The 22,218-nt window shown below is 43.5% G+C and overlaps 3 protein-coding genes across 6 annotated transcripts; 1 reads left to right on the plus strand and 2 right to left on the minus strand.

Annotated features, from left to right (window-relative positions):
* Positions 1 to 424: 424 nt before the first annotated feature.
* Positions 425 to 11,399, minus strand: armc8 (armadillo repeat containing 8). Of its 4 annotated transcripts, none has more exons than XM_070914430.1 (22): positions 11,355 to 11,399; positions 9,599 to 9,675; positions 8,659 to 8,730; positions 8,405 to 8,547; positions 8,195 to 8,292; positions 7,385 to 7,477; positions 7,206 to 7,286; positions 7,008 to 7,083; positions 6,826 to 6,916; positions 6,665 to 6,725; positions 6,328 to 6,528; positions 5,587 to 5,682; positions 5,401 to 5,483; positions 4,820 to 4,901; positions 4,573 to 4,659; positions 4,346 to 4,438; positions 4,018 to 4,167; positions 3,375 to 3,470; positions 2,967 to 3,062; positions 2,620 to 2,692; positions 1,987 to 2,080; positions 425 to 1,873 (listed from the first exon to the last, which is right to left on the minus strand). In XM_070914430.1, exons 1-22 carry the CDS (start codon positions 11,397 to 11,399, stop codon positions 1,840 to 1,842), a joined length of 2,022 nt encoding a protein of 673 aa, XP_070770531.1. In that variant the 3' UTR covers positions 425 to 1,839. The 4 variants fall into 4 exon arrangements, with proteins under 4 accessions (XP_070770531.1, XP_070770530.1, XP_070770532.1 ...); XM_070914429.1 differs by having other exon boundaries at positions 1,987 to 2,086; positions 2,605 to 2,692; XM_070914431.1 differs by lacking the exon at positions 7,385 to 7,477.
* Positions 11,400 to 11,951: 552 nt separating this feature from the next.
* Positions 11,952 to 16,386, plus strand: dbr1 (debranching RNA lariats 1). Its single transcript, XM_070915112.1, has 9 exons — positions 11,952 to 12,041; positions 12,737 to 13,071; positions 13,178 to 13,302; positions 13,392 to 13,472; positions 13,557 to 13,642; positions 13,753 to 13,977; positions 14,174 to 14,251; positions 14,356 to 14,501; positions 15,253 to 16,386. The coding sequence occupies exons 2-9, from the start codon at positions 12,875 to 12,877 to the stop codon at positions 16,010 to 16,012; spliced, it is 1,698 nt and encodes a 565-aa protein (XP_070771213.1). The 5' UTR covers positions 11,952 to 12,041; positions 12,737 to 12,874; the 3' UTR covers positions 16,013 to 16,386.
* Positions 16,387 to 16,589: 203 nt separating this feature from the next.
* rab5b (RAB5B, member RAS oncogene family) lies at positions 16,590 to 21,942 on the minus strand. Its single transcript, XM_070914383.1, has 6 exons — positions 21,875 to 21,942; positions 20,689 to 21,008; positions 20,405 to 20,556; positions 19,949 to 20,071; positions 19,698 to 19,791; positions 16,590 to 19,112 (listed from the first exon to the last, which is right to left on the minus strand). The coding sequence occupies exons 2-6, from the start codon at positions 20,852 to 20,854 to the stop codon at positions 18,997 to 18,999; spliced, it is 651 nt and encodes a 216-aa protein (XP_070770484.1). The 5' UTR covers positions 20,855 to 21,008; positions 21,875 to 21,942; the 3' UTR covers positions 16,590 to 18,996.
* Between the last annotated feature and the right edge of the window lie 276 nt (positions 21,943 to 22,218).

A 22,218-nucleotide genomic window follows, 5' to 3' on the forward strand; every position in this document is an offset into this window, starting at 1 on the left:
GAAAATACGATTTTTCTTTATCTAGAAAAAAAAAAAAGTGTTCTGGAATTTGGAAATCTCCTCAGATTAACGTAAAGTGTCATACATATTTGTGTTTTTCAAACATTGCTGGGTATGTTTTCAGAGAAACTAATAATTACCTCTGACTCGAACTCGGTGGTAATACAACAATCAGCTGCAATACAAACTAAATGGGAAGTCATCTGTACTTGTATATATATTTGTGCTTTCTTTAGACGTTTATGTGGATTAGAGAGAGAATCCTTGCATCTGGATTTGTTACATCTGATTGCAGAGGACTCAACACAGGGAGGACCCCCGGAGTCCGCTGCCCTAATCCGGGCTGGTTTTTTTAAAAGGTGAAAGTAAACCGTATACCATACTGTACCCCTCCAAGGAGAAATAAGACGCAACACAGAAGAAATCCTTCTTCAGGTCTGCATATATTTTCGATGGTAACATTCATTCTATCAGAGTTCAGTAAGGTTTGAAATGCCAAGGAACAACACTCTAGAAATATCCTGATGGGAGAAGAAATTATATGATAGAGGGATGACACAAAGTAGCACTTGATTCTGCTGCTGTGGATCCACTTAGTGCCTTACCCCCCCAGGGGCCAGTCTCAGATTGTTGTTCCTTTATTCCTGACATCTACTCTGTCCTCGCTCGCTTCTCAAAACACACCAGGGGAAAGAAACCCAGGAGCTTTCATTTATCCCTTTTGACAAACACACACAGAATGTAGAGGGGGGGGGGGGCTGCTGCTGCTGCAGACAATGCAGAAACAGCAACAGACATGAAGTCTTATTCAATAGAGGTGTGAGGATACATGCATCCTCTTATCTCTGGTGCTCTGTGTGCTCATGCCTGTTAATTAGTAACTTGGCAGCACCCTGGAACTACATTTCCCATTGGGATTATAAGGATATTGGACAGAAGTGACAGGCTCCAGTGCACGCAGAACCACCACGGTGAAGAAAAAAAGAAAAAAAAAAAAAGATCATCAGGGGAAATACATTTCTCTTCTCTTATTCTCCTCCACAGACCGTGTTCACAGTCAGATACATACTTGAACCAGACTGCAGTGGATTCACCCTGCTGTGCCGAGAAACATGGTTCAGAGAGAATGAATGAAAACAAACAGAGGGTCAGGGGAAAATAAGAATCCAAAAATATATATTTATGTTTATATTTATATATATTTATATATTTACGAGGTATGTATCCACAAAAAAAAAAGAAAACACCCAAAATTTCAAAATAGGCAGTCTGTGTTTTTCCAAATGTGTCCTTGCTTGCGACGCCTTAAGGAAACATTAATATTAATATTAATTAAAAATTAAAAAAATAAAACTGGGAAGCTTTGCTGTCCAACAGCCCTGCTCTTGTGTCAAACCTCGTAGTCCACAATCAGGAGTCCAAAAAGCACCACGGTGGCGCTGGTGTCAGGCTGCTGCACTCCAAAAAAAAGGAAAAAGATCTCAAAATCACAAATCACAAAGTCCCAAAAGGAAACATTTCACTTCATTGTTGGAAAGAAACAAAAAAAAAAACACAAGAGGACCCCTCCTAACCGTTGATTTCCCAACAACCACGGTCTCAGAGGCTCCAGGATCAGGTTTGGAGTGAGCAAAACTGTTGAGCCTGGGTTGAGGGTGGTGGTATTGGGTGGTGGGTGGGAGGTGAAGGGAGGCCAGCCACGGGTCCAAAAAAAAGGTGTCTTTGTGCAACAAAACAAGCCTCCAGATTAAACAAAGCAAGAAACAAAAGAACCAATGGCAGGTGTCCTCCCGGCGATTGTTAGTGAGGCTGGCAGTAGGGGATCTCTCCCCTCTGTAGTCATGCCAGGTACTGCTGCATCGCCGTCTTCGCCCTGAGAGAGAGAGACAGAGACAGACAGAGACAGAATCAGTCCACTCTGCTCAGAAAGGTGATGAATGTCAGATGAGAATCTTCTGTGTTTTATGGTTTGCTACTCTGGCCCACCTGTCACTGAGGTTGGGGTCAGAGGCCTGGGTGAGTTTGTGCAGGATGTCAACGAAGCCCATCTCCCTCAGCTTGTCCTGACGCTCCTGAGAACCTGAGAACACATGATGAATGAGAGCAAACTCGCTCGTTCCAGCATCTGCCAACATCTAACATTCCATTTCAGCTTCGTGATAATGTTAAAATGAACACGGCTCCGAAAAAAGGGCATTAGTGGCTCTGGAATTTCTTTTAAGAATTTGGTGCATCATAATGGACGTTTTGTAGACTACAAAATTCACTTTGCGTCTAAAAAGGATGTTTCTCGTTATAATCCGGAGAGGACACATGATGTTCTTGTGTACTGTGGAAGCAACAACAAGAGTTCAGGTTCTCCAAACCCCTCCGAATATATTGTTTGGCTAATTATCAGCACGCAGAAATGTAGCAATCTACTGCTAGCAACATTAGCATTGTAGCTAAGGTGGCTCGGTTTAGTGGAGCGCCACTGGGAGATCCGGAGTGATAAATACTGAGCCTTGTTTTTTTTTTTCCCCTTCAGACCTAAATGACAAACCTTTCCTCTTCCTCCTGTCTGAACCCAGGCCCCCTTTCTTTAAATCCTCCCTTCCCATTGTGTGGTGTGTCCCTTACCGTCCTCCTCATTCCAGATAAGGTTTGAGATGCAGAAGGTGGCAGCTAGCTGCAGTTTCACATTTGAATGCCCCTGCGGGAACGGCAGAAGTCAGAAGAAATTACAAGCGAGGAGAAAACAGAACAAAAACACAGGTCACATTGCCTCAGCAAGATGTCTAACTACTAAACAACCAACAGGGTAGTCCTCAGTTGGTACAATATGCTGCATGATCTGCTTCCCGTGATCTGGTCACTGTGCGATCAACATGTCGGGAGTGAAGAGGAGGCAGTTGAGAATCAGTATGCATGCTGCAACAGAGATCAACAGAGAACAAGGGAAGCTAGATGGTTTTATATAAAAGTACCATGTAGTATTTGATTTTCTGGAGCATGTCGTCATTGGTCATGAGGAGTTCCTTGGCTGTGTTGCCGTCGCCGATGTTGGCGAGGATGCACAGCGTCTGACAGATAAGAGAAGTGTTACATCAGTGTTGTTATCTGAACATTTTGTTCTTTGTGATTCAGGAAAGAAAAAAAAAAAAAAAAAAAAAAAAAAAAAAATTGCCAGCGGATTCTCTCTGATGTGCTTCCAGCTCTACAAATACCACCACACCACTGGACACGCCTGATCGAATGAAGAGTGACGCCAGGCGGACAGCCTATAATCACGTCTGCAGAATGTTAAAAAACGACTCTGCAATGCGGCGTTTTCATGCAGCCGTGTGGACGAATTCTGTCCGAAAGTGTAGGCGTGAAGCACATGGAGGGCTCACCTGTTCTTTGACCTCTATGCTGTGCTCGGCTTCCAGGATGAGGGTCACCGCCTGCATGATCTGCTTCCCGTGAGAGCTCATGATCTGGTCGATGTGCTGACAACAAGACAGAATCGGTATGCATGACGCACTCAAGATTTCTGGAGAATTTGCGTAAATTCAGCACATACGGGGGGGCCATGTGTGTCGATATCTACGGGGGAGGGCAGACAGTATGGAGCGTTCAAGGTTTGCCGCTCAGGTGAACTACTACAACTTTTCTGTGACGTGCCATAGAAGCCCCCATGGGGACATCTGACGGCAGTCCAGGCAGCCTACATGCTGACCTGTGACAGCACTGAAACCTGAGAAGGGTGCTACTTTGCACACACTTGTTTTCCATGAGATGGATTTGGACAATACTACACTGTACTGCGTAGTGCACACTGTTTCTAAGGATGTTAAAGACCGCAGGAACCAGGAAAAAAAGGCAGCATTCCTGAAATTCAATGACCAGTAAACCCTCCTCATTCAAGGCTGTCATTTCCAAATTATTATTTTTTTTTCAAAAGGATTCTCCAAACATGAATTTACTGTACATTAATAATGCTTTAAGTCTCTAATAATGCTTGTGTGTGTGTGTGTGTGTGTTTGTGTCTCTCACTGGCCGCGTTGACAGCAGATTACGCAGCAAACCGAGGGTCTTCATCAGCACATTGGTGTCAGGGTCTGAGAGCAGCCGGAACAGCTGTTCTGTACCCAAACTCCGGACAATCTCCACCTTCACCTTCTGATCTGCCTGGAACGCCATGTTCTACACACACACACACACACACACACACACACACACACACACACACACACACACACAGCAATGGATCTGCTTTATTATGTTCTAACTCACTGTGGAAATGAGACAAAAAACCAAAACATTTACAGTCCTGGTCCATTCAATAAACTTTCCAGGACTTGGTTGTAAGAAGCCTACTTACCATCAGGGCCCAGATCCCATTGACCCTCAGTGCAGGACTGTCACTCTGGGTCAGACTGCATAGTAATTCGATCACCCCTGACTCCAAGATGGGCTGCAGATAAACAGAACCAAATGGTCTCAGTATTAAAGTAATACAATCTGTTCTCTTTGCAGTGTTATGAATATGTGTGTGTGTGTGTGTGTGTGTGTGTGTGTGTGTGAGTGAGAGAGAGAGAGAGCGCGTACCTCTTTGCTGGGTGAGAACTCCAGCAGTAGATTGCATAGTGTAGAAGAGGCCATGACCAGGACTTCATCTGGGGCGTTCTGCAACAGCTGCATACAACAGAAGCAGCACGTGTGAGTCGGCATGCATCTATTTATTCAGCCTGAGAGATGACAAGTACCCAAATGCAAGTTCTCCCCATACAAAGACGTACAGAGACGTGCTTTGCTGCGTGCACTCAGTCAAACTTTCTTTAAAAAGTCCACTGACCTTCATGAGGGGTTTCCACACCGCGTGGTCATGGAAGCTGGTCCTCAGCTGCTGCACCGACCGCGAAAGACTGTGAAGACACCTGAACCCCCCAAAAAAACAACAAAACAAATATGAACAGACACACAGTTGCTTGGTATTTAGTAGACATTTAACCAGTTAAAAAGGCTGGTTTGATATATCATCCAGATTTGATATTAACACAAGATTCCCAACAAAACCTGAATTAAATCGACAGCATTTTAATATCCCTTCAATGCATTTAAAAACAAGCCTAAAGAGTAAACAGACATGTGGATTCGAGAGGGTGAACTGTATGCAGAGAAACAGGAAAGCGTCTTAAGACCTCTCAGTAAAGAAATATGCAAATTAGAAAGTAATACATATCCTGTTATCTCAGAGGGGAAGAAATGACAGCACAGTTTAAGTTAAATATCAATTCAATGCTCATCAAATTTCGTAGAACTGAATTTTGCTTCACAGTGTCAGTTAAATTCTTGGTACAGGGACGAGGGGGGAATTGAGAGGGTCACTCTTGGTCAAGCCATGTCAGCGTAGGAAGACAAAGCGGGGCACCGTACCTGACAGCCGCCAAACGGACTTTGATGCTGGATTCTGATAGGCCACTGACTATCCTGTCCATCATGTTCTCCGTCTCTGTAATCTGAAGTCACAGAAAAACAGGAGGAGGATGGATTACAATATAAACAACGCGTGGGCACGATTACATATGCAAACAAAAAAAAACACACCCAAGGAGAGGTCACCTTTTTGCGGATGTCCTCGTCGTTGGAGCCGAGTGAGGCGTAAAGTTTGAAAGCAGCTTGTCTCAGCTCATGTGCGTGCTTCAGGTCATGGTCCAGCTGCAAACGGCAGAGTGGACAGAAAGTCAACTGGTGCAACAAGCGACATCGCTGGCGTTGATAAAAGACTCAAACATTTAGATTATAATCACACGCTAACATAAATCAATAAAAAAAAACCTCCTTGGCATCACTTATTAGTTGCTGGGAAACAAAAAGCTGCATATGACACTAAGGCTTACTGGGTCACAGCTGATTATAGTAGACTGGCCAAAATTAAAAGAAGAATCTATTCTTATTAAAAAAAATAATAATAATTGCCTTTAAGTTGGCCTCATTAAGAAAAACATAATAGTGGTTATCATTTTTTTGGCTCTGAAAACCTGCAAAACTAATGATGCTCCCATCAGCCTCAGCTGTCCTTTGTGTTTAGTGCTAATTAGCAAATGCTTGCATGCTAACATGCTAAACTAAGACGATGAACATGATAAACATTCTACCTGCTTCACGTTAGCATGTTAGCATAGCGTTTAGCTCAAAGTACAGCTTCACAGTGTTGCTAGCATTGGCTGTGCACTCTCATTAGTCTGATGTTACAGCCCTAACACACATTAAACACCTGGTGAACACCTGCACCCCCCCCCCCCACCCGCCCACCCTTCACCTCGATATAAGGATGTCACATGAACGTGAACACTGCCTCACCCTCTTGATGTCAGTAATGGCGGACACAGAGCTGGGGTATTTGAAGTAGTCGGCCAACATCGCCACCAGGTGGTCGGTAGTGCTTGCGATCCTCTGCAGCTCCACGTCGGGCTCCATCAGGTAGGCCAGCGTCTCTGCCCCCTCCACCCTCTCCTCAAGCAAGTGCTCTTTACTGCACATCCGCACGAGGCACGGCAGGGTCTGCATGAAGAACAGGAAGTAACACGCACGTTAACTAAACGAAGCGCCATTGAGAGAATACATAATAATATAGAATATCATAACAATAACGATGATGAGCAGAGGCGCAGTTGCAGAGGTCTCAGAAAAGCCGGACCTTTAGGACTATGCAGCTGTCGTCTGTCCTGATGGCACCCGCTCGACACATGTACGTTAGACTGGGACGGAAGAAGAGGGAGGAGGAGTCACATTCAAAGAAAACATATAGTATAATAATAACATATGTATGAATAATTCATTTGGTTTCCCGCCACTCACCATTTGGCTGCCGTTAGCTGCATGTCAATGGGCTGGTCCCTTTGCATCATTCTAACAAATACCTGAGAGAGCAGCTCGCCATCCACCAGCACTGGCAACAAAAATGCAGATACACTGGGGTTGAAAAGTGAAGCTCATATGAAGAGAAGAGACGAGAAAAGACGAGAAGAGAATTTCCTCACCATTCACCAGTGTCATGGAGACCTGAGTGTTCTCATAGGCCAGGACTGAGAAACACTTTAACGCCTGCATCCGGACCTGGAGACCAGAGGTAATGAGGTTGGAAGGGGGGGGGGGGGCAATATACAGAGGTGACCAAGAACTGTGTGTGAAAGGTCTTATCGTCCAACATATACACTCACAGAGAAACAGCCGTATACCTTATAAGAGGGCGAGATAAGTAGAGGGGCAATGTTCTGGATGGCGCCGTGGTTGAAAAGAACCGTCTGGTGCTCCGGAGTCTGGGGACAACAAACGTCCAATCAGCAATGAATCTTGGTTTGGCCACAAGTGTGATGGACTCCGCTGTGTTTGTGTGTGAGCAAATACCAATAAATACCTTACAACAGTGGGAGAAAATCTGTGTGATGTACTCCTGGGTTCTCTGTGAGAGGCTCAGTAGAGACATTAAATGGGGAATCACAGTGGGGTCCTAAAAAAGAAAAATATATATATATACAAATTTAATTTAGAAATAGGAAGGGCGTTAGAACTGGCCTTGTCCTTGCTATAATACACACTTAGAGGTACACTTAACTGATACTATCTGAAGCATAAACATCAGTGCGAATACAGCTTATAAGCACCTGCACTCTGTATGGATTTGTGTGTTTCAAAAGCTACAACAAACACTGAAGACGTGTTCTTCATGCATTTAAATACGCATTCGTCAATATCCGTGATATTATCATTAAACCCAACGTATGTGTAATGTGAAAGGGGTGGCTCGTGGTACAGAAGCGACTGAGATTTAAACTTTTGGTCTCTTTTTGCTCACTGCTTTGGTTTCGCAGCCTGCACCATTTACAGAGCGGCTGAGCGTTGGCCACCTAGTGGCCAAAAATGAATCCATGCAGCCTTAAACTTTTATTAGTGCACAACAGTTTTGTCCGATCTAAATATTACAGTTTGTCGAGGCATAGAGTTTTGTGCACAACAGGCTAAATGTATGTTAAGCTAAGCTGTTATATGAATGAATGTATTTGATGCACACATTTATGTAATTATCACATTTAATGGTATAACAACAATATAAATGACTTAATTAACACTGAGACTGGTACTCTGCACACGGCGTGCTTGCTAACCAGGCAGGTTACGTACTGGCGCTCATGTATATAGCAGGCAGAACATGTGCAAGGCAACCTACAGTATAGAGCAGCTGCACGGGGGTGACTGGACTGATGAAGACCGTTCTGAGACATCGAAGACAAGCTTCAATGAAGATCAGTTCCGGACACAGGAGACCTGCGAGCAAAAAAAAACACACAGGTGTTGTACAGGTGTGTTCCGCTGCAGGTCACCAAAGGTGTTGTCCTCTGCAGTAAGTATTTGCATGCATGAGTATGTGTGTGTGAACCTTGAAGAAGGGCAGGGATGATGTGACAGTCCACCAGGGACTTGATGTTGTTCTCGGTGCCCATGGCTAGGCTGCCCAGCACCACTGCACATTCTGTCCGTAGCTCCAGACTGGACGAGCTCTGCTGGAGCAGGTATAATAACCTGGAACCAATGAACAAACACACTGTAGAGGGCGCTAAGCACCCTGTTATGTACCACCATCGTCATGTCTGCATCTCCAGTTTACTTGAATAAAAAAATGTTGACACATACCTCGGCACGGCCCCGAGGACGATCAGATTGGCCTTCTGCTTGTTGTTTCCTATGACAGCGTTCTTCATGTCACTGAGGTCAGACATAGAGGTCAGGAGAAAAAAGGAACTTTTATTCTAAAACTAAGAAGCATGCTTTAAGTACAGCACATTACGTTTCACCCTGTGGTGTCCTTTGATAATGGAAGTTCAGCTAATAGCCGTCAGACTGTTCAGAGAGTGTGAAGGGCAGACAGCAGGGGACATGAGCTAGATCGTCTGAGAAGTTATAAAGACACCAGGCAGACAAAGGTCAACCAGGCCGTCATTTGCAAATTGGAACAGAGAAAAGTTTACGTCAAGCAGATGCACCACATGTTCTTGTAGGACAAAGAATGAGCCCGTTCATTTGTATTCAGTGCATTTTGTTTTCCATGCAGCGTTTTCCTCTGTTCCGCAAGTGCCCCAGATTATATCAAATAGCAGGTGAGTGAGGCTAGTGGAAAAGTACAGCTGTAGCAGGCAGTCAGATCAGTCAGGTGCTCGGCTAGTGGAGCGGTACAAGCCGTAACCAGAGCTAGTCTCTTCAGAAGTTAAAAATAACGATGAAATAGTCAGAGTCCAGGTCAGGTGGAGAAAGAGAGTGAGTTAGAGTGAGACAGCGATATGAAGTCACACTGAAGAGTGAAATACATTTTGAAATAGACCGTCACATGAAAGCCTGAGCATGTAAACAGAGGTCACGCTCACTCAAGAACGCCACCATCAGTAATGTATTCTATAGAATAAATGTATGATATTCCAAAGAAGTACTTTTTTTATAGCAAATTCAATCGACGACCTGTTAAAGACATTAACAACAGCTGATTAGCTGGAAGAGTGTGGACTTACTTCTACCAACACATTTTAGCACAATTCAGCACCGGCTGAATAAAGTATTTATTAAGTGCTGCTGTACTTACATGACTCCCTGCAGCACTTTCTGTGGGTCGGGGTCAAACAGTCTGTCAACATAATGGCGACTAGTAGCAGTGACTTCCTGCATGAGGACAAATGCAACAAGAACATTAGTGACAAAATTCACTGATATATATATATATATATACATATATACACACATTTCCAAGCTTGGGCTACTTTGCTCGAAAGTCAATGAGACTGTACGTTGCTCAGTTTCTCACATACAGAAACACACACAATCTATAATAACAAATGTAGCGTGCAGATTTGAAGACTTACTGACTTCATACTTAAAGACCTTCTTTTTACATTTGAAGAACAATTTGACAAAACAAGTTAAGTTGGAAAGCTAAGAGAAAGAGCCTGTCAAACTATATGTCTGTCTACAGGTTAATTTCTTGCTGGAAAACTCGAAAGCATTTACCAAACTCCAAATATTAGAAAAACAACAGCAATTAAGCACAATTTTAAACAATCAATTTGTGATCATTTAACCAAAATTAAAATAAAGGCTTTTTAATTGCTTGCAGACACCGACAGACCCACAGTTCACGCACACTGGCACATACAGCAGCCTCCATGGCAGGGCCCTTTAAAAGCTGTTATACATGACACCCAGTGGCTACATGTGACACCAGAAAACTTTGTTTATATCATTGACAGCTTTAACCAGAACTTTCCACATGACCCAGCTGACAACAAGCTGCTGACAAGGTGCTCAGCACATTCTGTACCTGCATAAACCGACTGTCTTTGATGTACATTCATTTTATTTTAGCTTTTTTTTTTAATCAGACAAATACAATACACACAACAACGGAGCTGCTTATGCTCAGAAAAGTAAAGGTGGTCTAATAAAATAAAAGTTACCAAGTAATATCTTGGAGGGTCTAAAACTAAGTCTCCTTTCTACATGCACCTAACGTGGGGGGCGTTTCACCAGTGCAATCCTGAGTATGCTCGTTTTAGGTGCCCATTTAACTAAAAGCAAGTCACACCTGACAGCCATTATCACCTGCTAGAATAAATTACAATAACGTTGCCATACTAATTGGTAGTCTTTCGGCTGCCGACAGAGCTAATTTTACCCAGTCGACAACTCAAGAGGTGGGCAATCAGTGAGTTATGTTAGCTTCTCTAGCTTAACCGTATGCTAATGGTTAGCTAACGTTACTTTGAGCGCCTAATGTTAGCTAGCTTAACAACGTTAAGTTTGCTATTGTAATTAGCAAGCTGCAAAGGTTAAAGGCAAAAAAATATCGAATGGCCGGAATAAAAAGCTAATTCCTGCTACTTATTTTCCACTGTGCATTATGCAATATTTTAAACGCATTTGGATATTTTCAAAATGATCATTAGTGACAGCACTCTCACTCTTAGCAGTTAGCTGCTAACTCATTCCGAGTGACACTGACAGGTACTTCGTTCGTTTGGTTTGGTTTCCTTAATACACCGACGGGACGAACGGACACTTTAACCGCGTGCATCCCTTCACATGTTCAGAACGTCCCCGCCCGTCCGGGCGAGGTCAGGATGAAAACCGTTCTCACCATCAGCTACGTAGGCGGACCGCTACTGTGCTACATGTTGCAAAGCCCTTAACTTAGCTTGCAAGCTAACAGAAGGCATAAACCCTTCATAGTTTGATAGCTCCTAGCTTCTTTATATGACTGATCAAATGACATTAACCACTCACTGTTGGAGTGAGCACACTGTAAATTTGACAATGCTACTTGAAAGTATGAGAGTGACACTCACAGACAGCACACTGATGCGGAGAGGGGCCTCCAACAAGCACGCCATCTCTCTTCCCCCGATCGAGCGCCCCAATCGGCGCAGCACTTTGCAGACACTCCGCCCCCCAGAGCAGCTGTGAGCGGCTTTTAAAAAAGTAACTGCAGCTAAATCAAGCAACTCCTCGCTAGCGTTATAATAAGAACAGGTAACTATATTCCTCTATGGGATCGGTTGTAAACACTAGCAGCAGATACACAACAAAAAACAACACCGCTAACTTGGCGAGCTGTCTGTCAGACAGTGGATTTGTGAATTAAGTAAATTTTGTTTATAAATGTGACGTAGAGGTTGTCTCTTTGAGTTAGTTTCGATACAATAACTTAACCCCATATGAACCATGTAATGGATACAAAAATATACGTAAAAAAAACAGATTGTGTAACAGACACCACTTCTGGCTATGTGTATACAATACAGAATACAGAAATATAAATAGTTGCAGTCCACAAGTATTTTGAGGAATCTGCTGCCAATGATCACAAACGGTTTGCTTAAGTCGGTGACGTACTGCGCATGCGCTTCAAGGGGTAAATGCGAGGTGGGAAAATTCGTTCTATGGTGTCTCTGGTCATCTGTAACATAAACATGATTTTCAGAAAAAGTTTGTAACGTTACGACGTACAAAACTGGACAAAACATTCGTTCACCGTAAGTTTTCAGTTTGTTAGCTTATTTCGTTCTGGTGTGCTCGTGCGAGATGCATGGTTCGATGTTTGCTGTCGGGTCGTTTCAACACGATGTATCGTTACGGTAGCTACGTTAGATGAACTGCGTAGCCTAGCTAGCTATTGCATGTTCTGCTTTGTTGCCAGTCTTTGCCGTTAAAGTTGCTAATAGTGTGTCGTAGCTGGACGTTGCTACACAGAGTAGACTTCATATTGCCAAGGCCTTGTTTACACGTACGAAAGTAGCTGTAGCAGCAGCAGCCCCAGTTGTCAGATACAAAAAGCTGGTTTGGCATTACGTTTCAAGCCAACGGTAAGCCACCAAGAGCTGTACAGTATCATTTTAACCAGTGGTTATTTGTATTCAGAGAAACTGTTTAACCAAGACAATCCAAGATAAAACAAACAACTACTATTTCAGCTCTCTGTACACTGACTGACAGTACTGTTGATGTGTGTGTAACCTAATAGGAGTCAGCTTTTTGTATCAGTCTTATGAGTAATATAATTCATTTTCCATTGTCTGGTTTTTGTGTCCACGTCCATGTATATTCCACCTGTACAAACTTGACATTTAATTGTCCAACCTACTGACCTTAAAACTATATTATTGCTCTCCTGTCATGACTCATACGTTTTAGTGAAAGGAATAGCATCATTTTGTTTTTATCTCCACAGATCGCCAAAAGATTATCTACGAAGGAGCGAGCCTCGCCATCCCTGTGTGTGGCGGCTGGCAGCCCCCAGGCGGGCACAAAATACAAACCAACCCTCCCTGTTTTCTGTGGGGATCCACAGCTTACCTCTTTGCGCAGCATGAAGATTGCAGTAGAAGGCTGTTGCCATGGGGAGCTGGACAAGATCTACGAGACTATCGGCTATCTGGAGAAGAAGGAAGGGGTAAAAGTGGACCTGCTGCTTTGCTGTGGAGACTTCCAAGCAGTGCGAAATGAAGGAGACATGAAGTGCATGGCAGTACCAGCCAAGTACAGAACGATGCAGACCTTTTACAAGTCAGTTCTTTGTTTTGTTTTGTTTTGTTTTTTTCCAATGTTGTATAAAAGTGCAAAATGTGACGGAGAGCATCTAAAACTTTTAATATTACTGTCTTTGTTGCAGATACTATTCTGGAGAGAAGAAGGCTCCAGTCCTGACCATCTTCATTGGAGGCAACCATGAGGCTTCCAACCACCTGCAGGAGCTACCTTATGGAGGCTGGGTGGCACCCAACATTTATTATCTGGGTAGGGACCAGCAGACAGTAGATGTGATTATTCTGTCTACCTGTCTGTATCTGTGAATTCCCCGACCTGACATGACCATATTTCCCTAGGTTATGCTGGTGTTATTCGCTACAAAGGGATTAGAATTGGTGGCTTATCTGGGATCTTCAAGTCACGTGACTACAGAAGAGGTGAGTCTTTTTTTTTTGATTGTCTAAATGGTGGAGGTTTTACACACGTTGCAGTATGTTTACAAGAAATGTGTGCTCTTGAAGGTCACCATGAATTCCCTCCATACAATTCTGACACGCTTCGAAGTGTATACCACATCCGAAACATTGAGGTATTCAAGTTAAAACAGGTAAATATCTTACATTGCAACTTGTTCTCTCGCACACAGCAGCTCAAAATGCTGTCAATATATTTATCTAAACAATGTATATTGATTCATAAACGTTTATTTCCACTCAGATCCAGATGCCCATAGACATTTTCATGAGCCATGACTGGCCTCGTGGAATCTACTACTATGGAAGTACAGGGGAGTTGTTGCGAAAGAAGAAGTTTCTGCGTCAGGAAGTGGAGTCCAACACTCTGGGCAGCCCTGCTGCTGAGGAGCTTCTAGCTCACCTCCAGCCCAGCTACTGGTTCTCTGCACATCTCCATGTGAAATTTGCTGCCATTATGCAGCATCCGGTGAGAGTGACAGTTTTTCTGCAGCTAGCTGTATTGCTGCTAATGTCAGTATTAGCCGCTGATACATTATAGATTATGATTTCAGTAATTCTGGGTGCCAATCTACTACACAAATGTGTTGTGTAATTTCCCCCCAGAGATCAATAAAGTATTTCTGATTCTGATTCTGATACACCAACTCTTCTCTTGTCCTTAGCCTAAAGGTAATGCTGCCCCACGTGTAACTAAATTCCTGTCCCTGGATAAATGTCTGCCCTACAGGGAATTCTTACAGGTGAGAGAGAGTTTTTTTTCCCCCTTAAATATACAAAGGTCACAGTCTAGTTTAAGGTGTAATGGAGATAATACCAAGCAATCATATATACACTTATGTTGCAGATTGTGGATGTTCCAGAGAGACCAGGTTCATCTGAGGGTCTTGAGTATGATCCAGAGTGGCTTGCTATACTGAAGGCCACCAACAGTCTGCAAAGGACTACCCCTCACCCCTGGAACCCCCCAGAGAATAACGGCCTGCACGAACGGTACACTGATATTTAGGCTTAAAATTACAGGCAGAGCAAAGGTGAAAATGAGACATCCAGGTGAAACGTACCCAAGAGTTCCTCAAAGTTCACTCATGGATATGAAGAGGCCTGTACCTATTGATATGATATTTCAATGATTATCTAGCTTACTACAATGTGCTACTTTGACAAGTGGCTCATACCAGCCATCAAGCTAATGCGTACAGGAACATTATAATGTTACAACAACGTTCAACACGCTCATAACATAACAGCGCTGGGCTACACCAAGACTGAATGTGTCACATAACGTTAGCTACAGTACAGCTGTTGGGTAACATTAGTCAACTCATCTAATGGTAAAGTAATGGTTAAGGTACATTACATGAATAAAACATAAGATAGACTTTCATCTGCGATGGTGGTCGTTTACCAGTGAAGACAACAACTCCCATAATGCCATGCTACTTCACAACGTCATCAAACTGCGTCTTTTGCTGTTGTTTTGATCGAGAGACCCCTAGCGGCAGAAATTGCAAAGTGCTTTTAAGCGTTTTCTCTTTTTCATATTCAGTTTACTGACTTATGAGACAAGACGAGCATAACATAGTGTTCGCTATTGATGCTTAAAAAAGTTGTTAAAATTATTTTTGTTCAAATTGACGATTCCTTCTCATACTTTTGCAGTTTACTTAAACATAACGACACAGCTGTTGGGCTAGCAGTTTTGGTTCATGCTGTCTTTTATAACATTGTCTATAACCATCAGGTGGGACTTTAGACCTTCAGAAGCAGCTATGATGCAGGTGGTGGAGGATCTCAGCGGTGAACTTGCCATTCCAGACAACTTTAGCCGGACTGTGCCATCCTATGACCCCAACAGGCCCCAGCCCCATGCCACCCCCAGCTGTAGCACCAACCCTCAGACGACCGAGCTCTGCGCCACGTTAGGTCTCACAGACATCTACGCCCAGTGTGGGCAGGGAGGCGATGAGTTGGGGAGAGTTCAGGGCAGTACTGGAGGGGAGGAGGAGGAGGATGAAGATGGACATAGCGTAGCGAGCGCGGACGAGCCCAGCGAGTACCCGACCGACACTTCGGGATTGTCGAGCTCATTCAATCCTGATGAGATCACAATAGAGGATGAGTGGGAGGAAGAGGAGGTTGAGGGTTCTAACTCAAAAGCAGCAGTGAAGGGAGACGAGCTCTCTGATGCACCTGTAGGTGAAATCCACACCCCCAACCGTATGGTTCTGCCCGAGCCCAAATCTGATTTGTCACCCACTCATCTGTCTGTAATGAACCTGCCGCCTCCCGCCCACTCTACCCCGGCAGTCCCCCGCTCGCACTCTGAAGCAGAAAGAGAAGGACACTGTGAGGGCGATGAGGAGGATGCCGCCGCTGTACGTATCCTAAAACGTACGAGCGATGAGACCGAGGCTCCTGGCAGTAGAGGCACAACTCCCAGAATCAAACGCAGGAACCAGGTCATCTATACAACAGTGGAGGATGAGGAGAGTGAGGATTAGAGGTCAGGGTGAGATGAGGCAGAAGGTGAGGACTCATTCCATACCATTTATCACAGAGTGGACAATTCTCCATTAGTTTATATTGATTTGGAAAAAAACTTGTGTTCATTTATGTATTTACTTTCTGCCTTTTTTATACAGCTACTGACATGAGCTGTACAACGCAGAGGAACGGCTCTATTAAAATGCCCTAAAAGTAGACTGTACACAACAAAAGAGCGCTAGTTTCTGGATTCGATTATAGTCATGAAAATGTTGTCCCTCTGTTTAAATATGATTTTTTTATATATTTTAACCAAACAAAGACAATTTTTAGGAAGCGAGACTTATTTTTTGAAAAGATTTTCTTTTTAGTTTTGTGTTAAATGTTTTTGTACATGTTATTTTGACAATTGCAAGAGGCTGGAAAATTAAAATATCCCTTTTTTTAAATGAATTAATGACATCATACACCATTGTGCAGCCACTTGGCAAATTCTCAAAAGGAACTAATAAAACTAGTTAATGTTATAATGTCTTTTGTTTCACTTATCCGAGGCTCGAGGCAAGTGAAAGAAAAGCAATCAGCATTCTGCACTCACAGCGGCGTTCACAGCTTTATTGAACACTATACATACTCAAGGTACTGATGAGAAACCACACCTTGTTGTAATTACCTTCGTCCTCTTAATTGCACCGAACACTGAACCTACTTGTGATCGCTGCAGAATGAATAAGTGAATGATGAGCTGTTAGTGTCCTCGGAAGAACGAATCATTTTAGCTTTTATTTGAATACTGATTGAAAATGGCATTGTACGTTCAAATGCCAATCTTATTTTGAGAGTCTTTAGTTCACCATATTTTTATCAAAATGCCTTAATATGCATGGTTGTGAATCTGAAAATAAAAAGCAGAGCAAAGTATTTTCCCGGACACCAATCATTTGTTTCAATCAAACAGATTTATAACATTGATAGGAGTCTTTGATAGGAGTTTTTTTTTAAATGATCCATTCCAGGTTCACAGGTGTGCTCTGCTAAAATCAACATACACTTTCATTAAAATTAAAAACAATAACATATAACATACAGTGTATTCAACAAGATCTCTTTACATCCATACAAAGAGCCAATACAGTATATAGCCTAATGACGGTGCCGAGTTATTGGTTTATTGTTCAAGCCGATGTCAGGGAAGTGGTTTTCCTGCACTTTGCCTACGAAGCACACACTTAAAAAGAAAGCCCCAAACATGATTCACATAAAAAGAAAACTGGGAATAGGCACTTCTGTTTTTTTTTTTTTTGTGTGTGTGTTTTCATCAATTCTTTCCTCATTTTCTTGGACAGCAATCAAGCACACAACTCTGTTTTTAGAGCATCATATTAAGTTAAATGAATCAAATCAATAAAACCATTTAAGGTCACTCAGATTTCATGTTCACCACCTTAGCATTAGGATAAGGGACAGATGAGGGACACATTAAACACAAGATGGGCAGATTTGCTCTTAAAGAAGGTGGCACAGGTTTATTACAAGTCTTCCTGCCTTTCATTCTGTCCTGAACAGTTCTACAAGGACACACCGGCCCCCAATATGTCATTTATGTGATGCCAATAATAGATGGACTACTACATTTCCTGCTATTACAAGTAGCTCCATCACTCACTGTAATAACTGAGAAATGAGATTAAGCTATTTATTCAAAACAGGGATTTATTAAGTCTTGTATTTGATGCAACACTACTTTCTTTGGGTTTGAAGGATATGTTTTCTGCTACAGACGTATAATTAGTTAGAGCTAACAGTTTCCTGCTCATACATAGCAATATTAAAGTCGTGTGACTACATACACTCCAAATCAAGTCTATATTGTTGCTGTAAAGAGCGACAGCCTGTGGTACTTCAAATGTTTCTTTATGAGCACTCAAGCAAGGCAATGAAACCCAAAATACTCCCAACACTGCACTTCAGCCATCTTTAAACAAGCAAGTCTGTTAGACCGAATGTTATCTATGAGAAACACAATGTAAAAGCTTCAGTCTGGTAAAGAAAAAAAACATCCCATTAAATCAGAACTTTGTAGAAGTTTAAATGTTTGCCTCACACAATGAGTTTCTATCTGGATAAAAGGAGGAGAAATGTGTGTGGAAGCAGTGCCTCAGAGACACCGGAGGATCACTACCAGCAGTCAAGAGAAGTCAAAACACAGGACAATAAATACGTACAAAGTGACTTGTGTTGGGCAAACTGTGCTGCGGGTCTTATCTAACGTGGGCCCGGACAGTGCCAGTGACACCGGGGAAGGTCAGGCAGGACAGAGAGGGATTATGAATTATGGGATCATTCCAGGGGTACAATATGTGGCGTTATTCACAGCAGGATTTGACTGATTCATGACGAGGAGGCGGCAAAGCAAGCAGGCGCAAGCTCTGACAAAGGGGAAGAAGAAAGCAGCCACAACCTTACCATTTGGCTTCTTTATGTCATGTCTTGACTGTTTTTTTTTGTTTTTTTTTCTCCTTTCCTGTCTTGGCCGCTCGCCAGCGTGTGCTGCTCATTTTGTGCATTTTTTTTTTCCGCGATCGGGCTGAATGATGCAAGGCAGAATGAAAACAAAAGAAAACTCACAATTAGTGCTAAATACTACAACAGGCTCGCCACTGTCTTCCACATTCTTTATTTTCCTCCTCCTCTTCACTTTGCTTCCTCTCGTAAATTCCAAATGCAGAATCTCAGTTGTTGGTCGAGAGACACAGATGTGAAACTGCGTCTTCCTCCTCCATCTCTGCTTGCTCTTCCTTTCCTCTTATTCTCTCCTTTTGATTTTCTGTCTCTGAATTTCCGTCTGCTTGGACAGGAGGATGAATGGAGGGTAAGGGGGTGAGTGGATACTGGGTTACCCCACATCAGGCCCACCCCCTGTAAGTTGGTTGAAGGAGACAGGATGGTGGAAGGGCTGTGGTGGTGTGGATGGTGAAATACTGGTGGGAGTTGTGGAGGCCTAGTTCCCACCACAGCAGGCTCGGGTAGAGTGGGCATCTGGGTCCTGGAGATTGACTCCCCGATGTCGCGCTGCATGTGTAGGGTTTTGGGTGTCTGTTTTTGGCATCTTTTTTGCTACATTAAGAAGACAAATATCAAAGTCAACAACAGGCTCCACTTTCTAACTAGAAGGTACTCAGAGCGCATGTATATCCAAAATCACATCTTTTATTTAGGATGGATTCAAGAGAAACGTTCTAATATCTTGATATTGTTAAGAATGATTAAATCCCTGCAGCCACATCGGAATTTAGATCCACACCAAAAAAAGTGACAGATGATCGTGGATACCTGCCCCAGACTTGTTTTTGTTATTCAGATAACTTCAGTAATTTATCAGATATCAATAAGGGGCCGTGGAGAGAGTCACATTGTTCAGAAATCTTTTGAATAAATCCTGAATCTGGACCTCCACCGAAATCCACATAGTGGATGAGCAATCATGGGATACATGTGTCTGGTAATGCTTTCAAAACATTCTTGGATGTATATCAAAAATATAACCATGTGTCCATTGGCCCATGGCTTTAACTTCCCACCAAATTAATTTCATTGAAGTCTGTGAGCAGGCTCTTGACATGCGCTAACTAACGAACAAACAACCTGGACCGAACACATAACCTCATAAGCGTGGGTGATGACTCCTGAAAGGACACTCACCAATGGCCAGGAAGAGCTCATTGACGTTCATGGCTGTCTTGGCAGAGGTCTCCATAAAGAGCAAGCCAGTGTCTTCAGCGTACGTCTGGGCTTCCTATTCCATACGTCACACAAACAAATACAAACACAACATGAGCAGCCATTTGAAAAAACTGAAACGACAAACACTACAAAAATGCCTGAAGGGGAAAAGAACTAAAATGTCTATCTACAAAAAAAAAAAGCAGACAGTAGCAGTTAGAGTGTGTTACCTCATACTCTACTAGTCTCCTCTCTGCCAGGTCAGCCTTGTTCCCGGCCAGGGCAATAACAATGTTAGGACTGGCCTGCCTCTGCAGCTCCTTCACCCAGGCCTTGGCTCTCTCAAAGGTGTCCTGCACAAACACAGCACCGAGGCCAGACAGACCACCGACACACATGTAAATACCAGGCAAAAGCGGTCATGGAAGCTGTGCATGAATAAATACATCGATAGAGAATTCATTCATCAGTTAGGGGAGCATAGAGCTGGGCAGAATACTGCTATAATATTAATATTAATATCAGATAGGCCTTAAAGGCTGTGTCACAGTCGAGTAAAATAACACCTGCGCTTATCTGACAGTTTTAGCCGAGTTAAATAAACCATGAATGTCTGACAAACACTTCTGCGGGCAGCAGGATGAAAATAAAAGCGACTGTACTGTACGAATCTGTTATTACTATACCGGTTTGGTGATGTCAAAGACAACGATAGCAGCCTGAGCGCCACGGTAGTACATAGGAGCCAGGCTGTGGTATCGCTCTTGTCCCGCAGTGTCCCAGATCTCAAACTTCACTGTGGTATCATCTAGACACACCGACTGAGCCAGGAAAGCAGCTGGATGGAAACGGGGGAAAGGACAGGTTACCAGGTGTTAGAAACCTACCATCACTCACCTCTTTGCCACACCATTTTAACCACCTTCTCCCCCTACATTCACACACACAGTCCACATCTCCCAGTCTTCACCTCCTATGGTGGTCTCCTGGAACTCGTCGAATTGTCCCTTAACGAAACGCAGCACCAGGCTGGACTTGCCCACAGCCATGTCACCCAGGAGCACCAGCTTGAACTGGCAGATCTTGGTTTGCGGTAGTGTGCCGTTGGAGCGGCCTCCACTCCCTCTGGAGCTCATACCGGCCCTTGTAGGAGACGGCAGGGGGGCTGGGCCTCCTACCTGGGGTGGATACAGGCGCTTCTGGGATGTCAGCCACTCGCACTGCCCTCCAAACAGAGTGTAGTCAGGTCTCGCTGACAGTGTCTTGACCTCTCTTCACTCTTTGTTTTGCCTGAATGAAGAGGTGAAAGGTTTTGTTTTGGTGCAAGATTACATCATGCCTTACCCCATATACACTTTTCTTTATTTCTCAAGGCAACAGACTTGTAGGGAATCTACAAGTAGGGACTTGTAGATCAGGGTTTTACAAAGGAGGGGTGGATATCTGAATTCAGGGAAAAGCGAAAGTTTGCATTGCAACTGCCATGTTTTACATTCCCCAGCCCTGAATGTCTACTGTGCCCACATCTCACCTTGCCTCACACACACTTTCTTTCTCATGGCACCAAACGCCTCTCCCAGTGCACCCAGTCTCGAGAAGTCTAAAGATTAGGGTTTAATAATGAAGGGTGGAGATCTCCGTGGCATGAAACCAAGAAATAGCAAGAAGTTTGCCCCGCAGCAGCTGCATTGAATTTACCTAACCCCCCCCCCCTGCATGTCGTCTCTGCTCAGTGAAGCAGAGCCACGTTAAAATATTGCAAGCTGTGTCCCATTATCATGCAGTGAAACTTGAGCTTAACAGGGATGCTGCGCCTCGCGTTGCTGCCCCCCCCTCTTAGACAACAATGCTGAACATCCATCACTGCAGCAAATTGTTCATTTGAAACAAACCCGAACGTCAGATTGAAGCACTTGGACAGAGGACATTTCTGCACTCCGTCAGTGTCATCGTTAAGGTTCCTCCCACAGTATGTTATCAGATCGAAAGCCCTTATCTTGCGTTATGTGCTAACGGGACACCGCTCCGTCCACTCGGGTCAGACGAGACAAAACTGAATCCAAGCTTTATATTTCGACGCCCAATCAAACACACCAATACTACCTGTTCGCGTGAGTAACATATGGCTGCTGAGAGGAAAACATAAAAATATTCACCGTATATTCTGTCGTTTCAGCGGCGCGGGTATCGCAGGCTTCACTGTTGACAATTTGGCTATCAGCTGGTTAAAGCAAATGTTAACGCTTCCTGTAAATTGGCGCAGGCGCACTGAGTGCCGCATTGTCAATGCTGAGAAAGAGAAGAAGAACCGCATTTGCCATTCCTTCAGTGACTGTTCACATTTCACGTTTTACAAATGTTGACTGAATTTGCGAACGTATGTAGCCGAAGAATGAATAATTACCATAAGAAAGGCCCAGTCATCCATATTGCCACCGCAATTAATAATCCGAATGCGGTTTTGAACGGCATTTAAATGACCTAGCGCTTTACCACCGCG

Source organism: Enoplosus armatus, chromosome 11 (assembly GCF_043641665.1).
Source record: "Enoplosus armatus isolate fEnoArm2 chromosome 11, fEnoArm2.hap1, whole genome shotgun sequence".
NCBI classification, from domain to species: Eukaryota; Metazoa; Chordata; class Actinopteri; order Centrarchiformes; family Enoplosidae; genus Enoplosus; species Enoplosus armatus.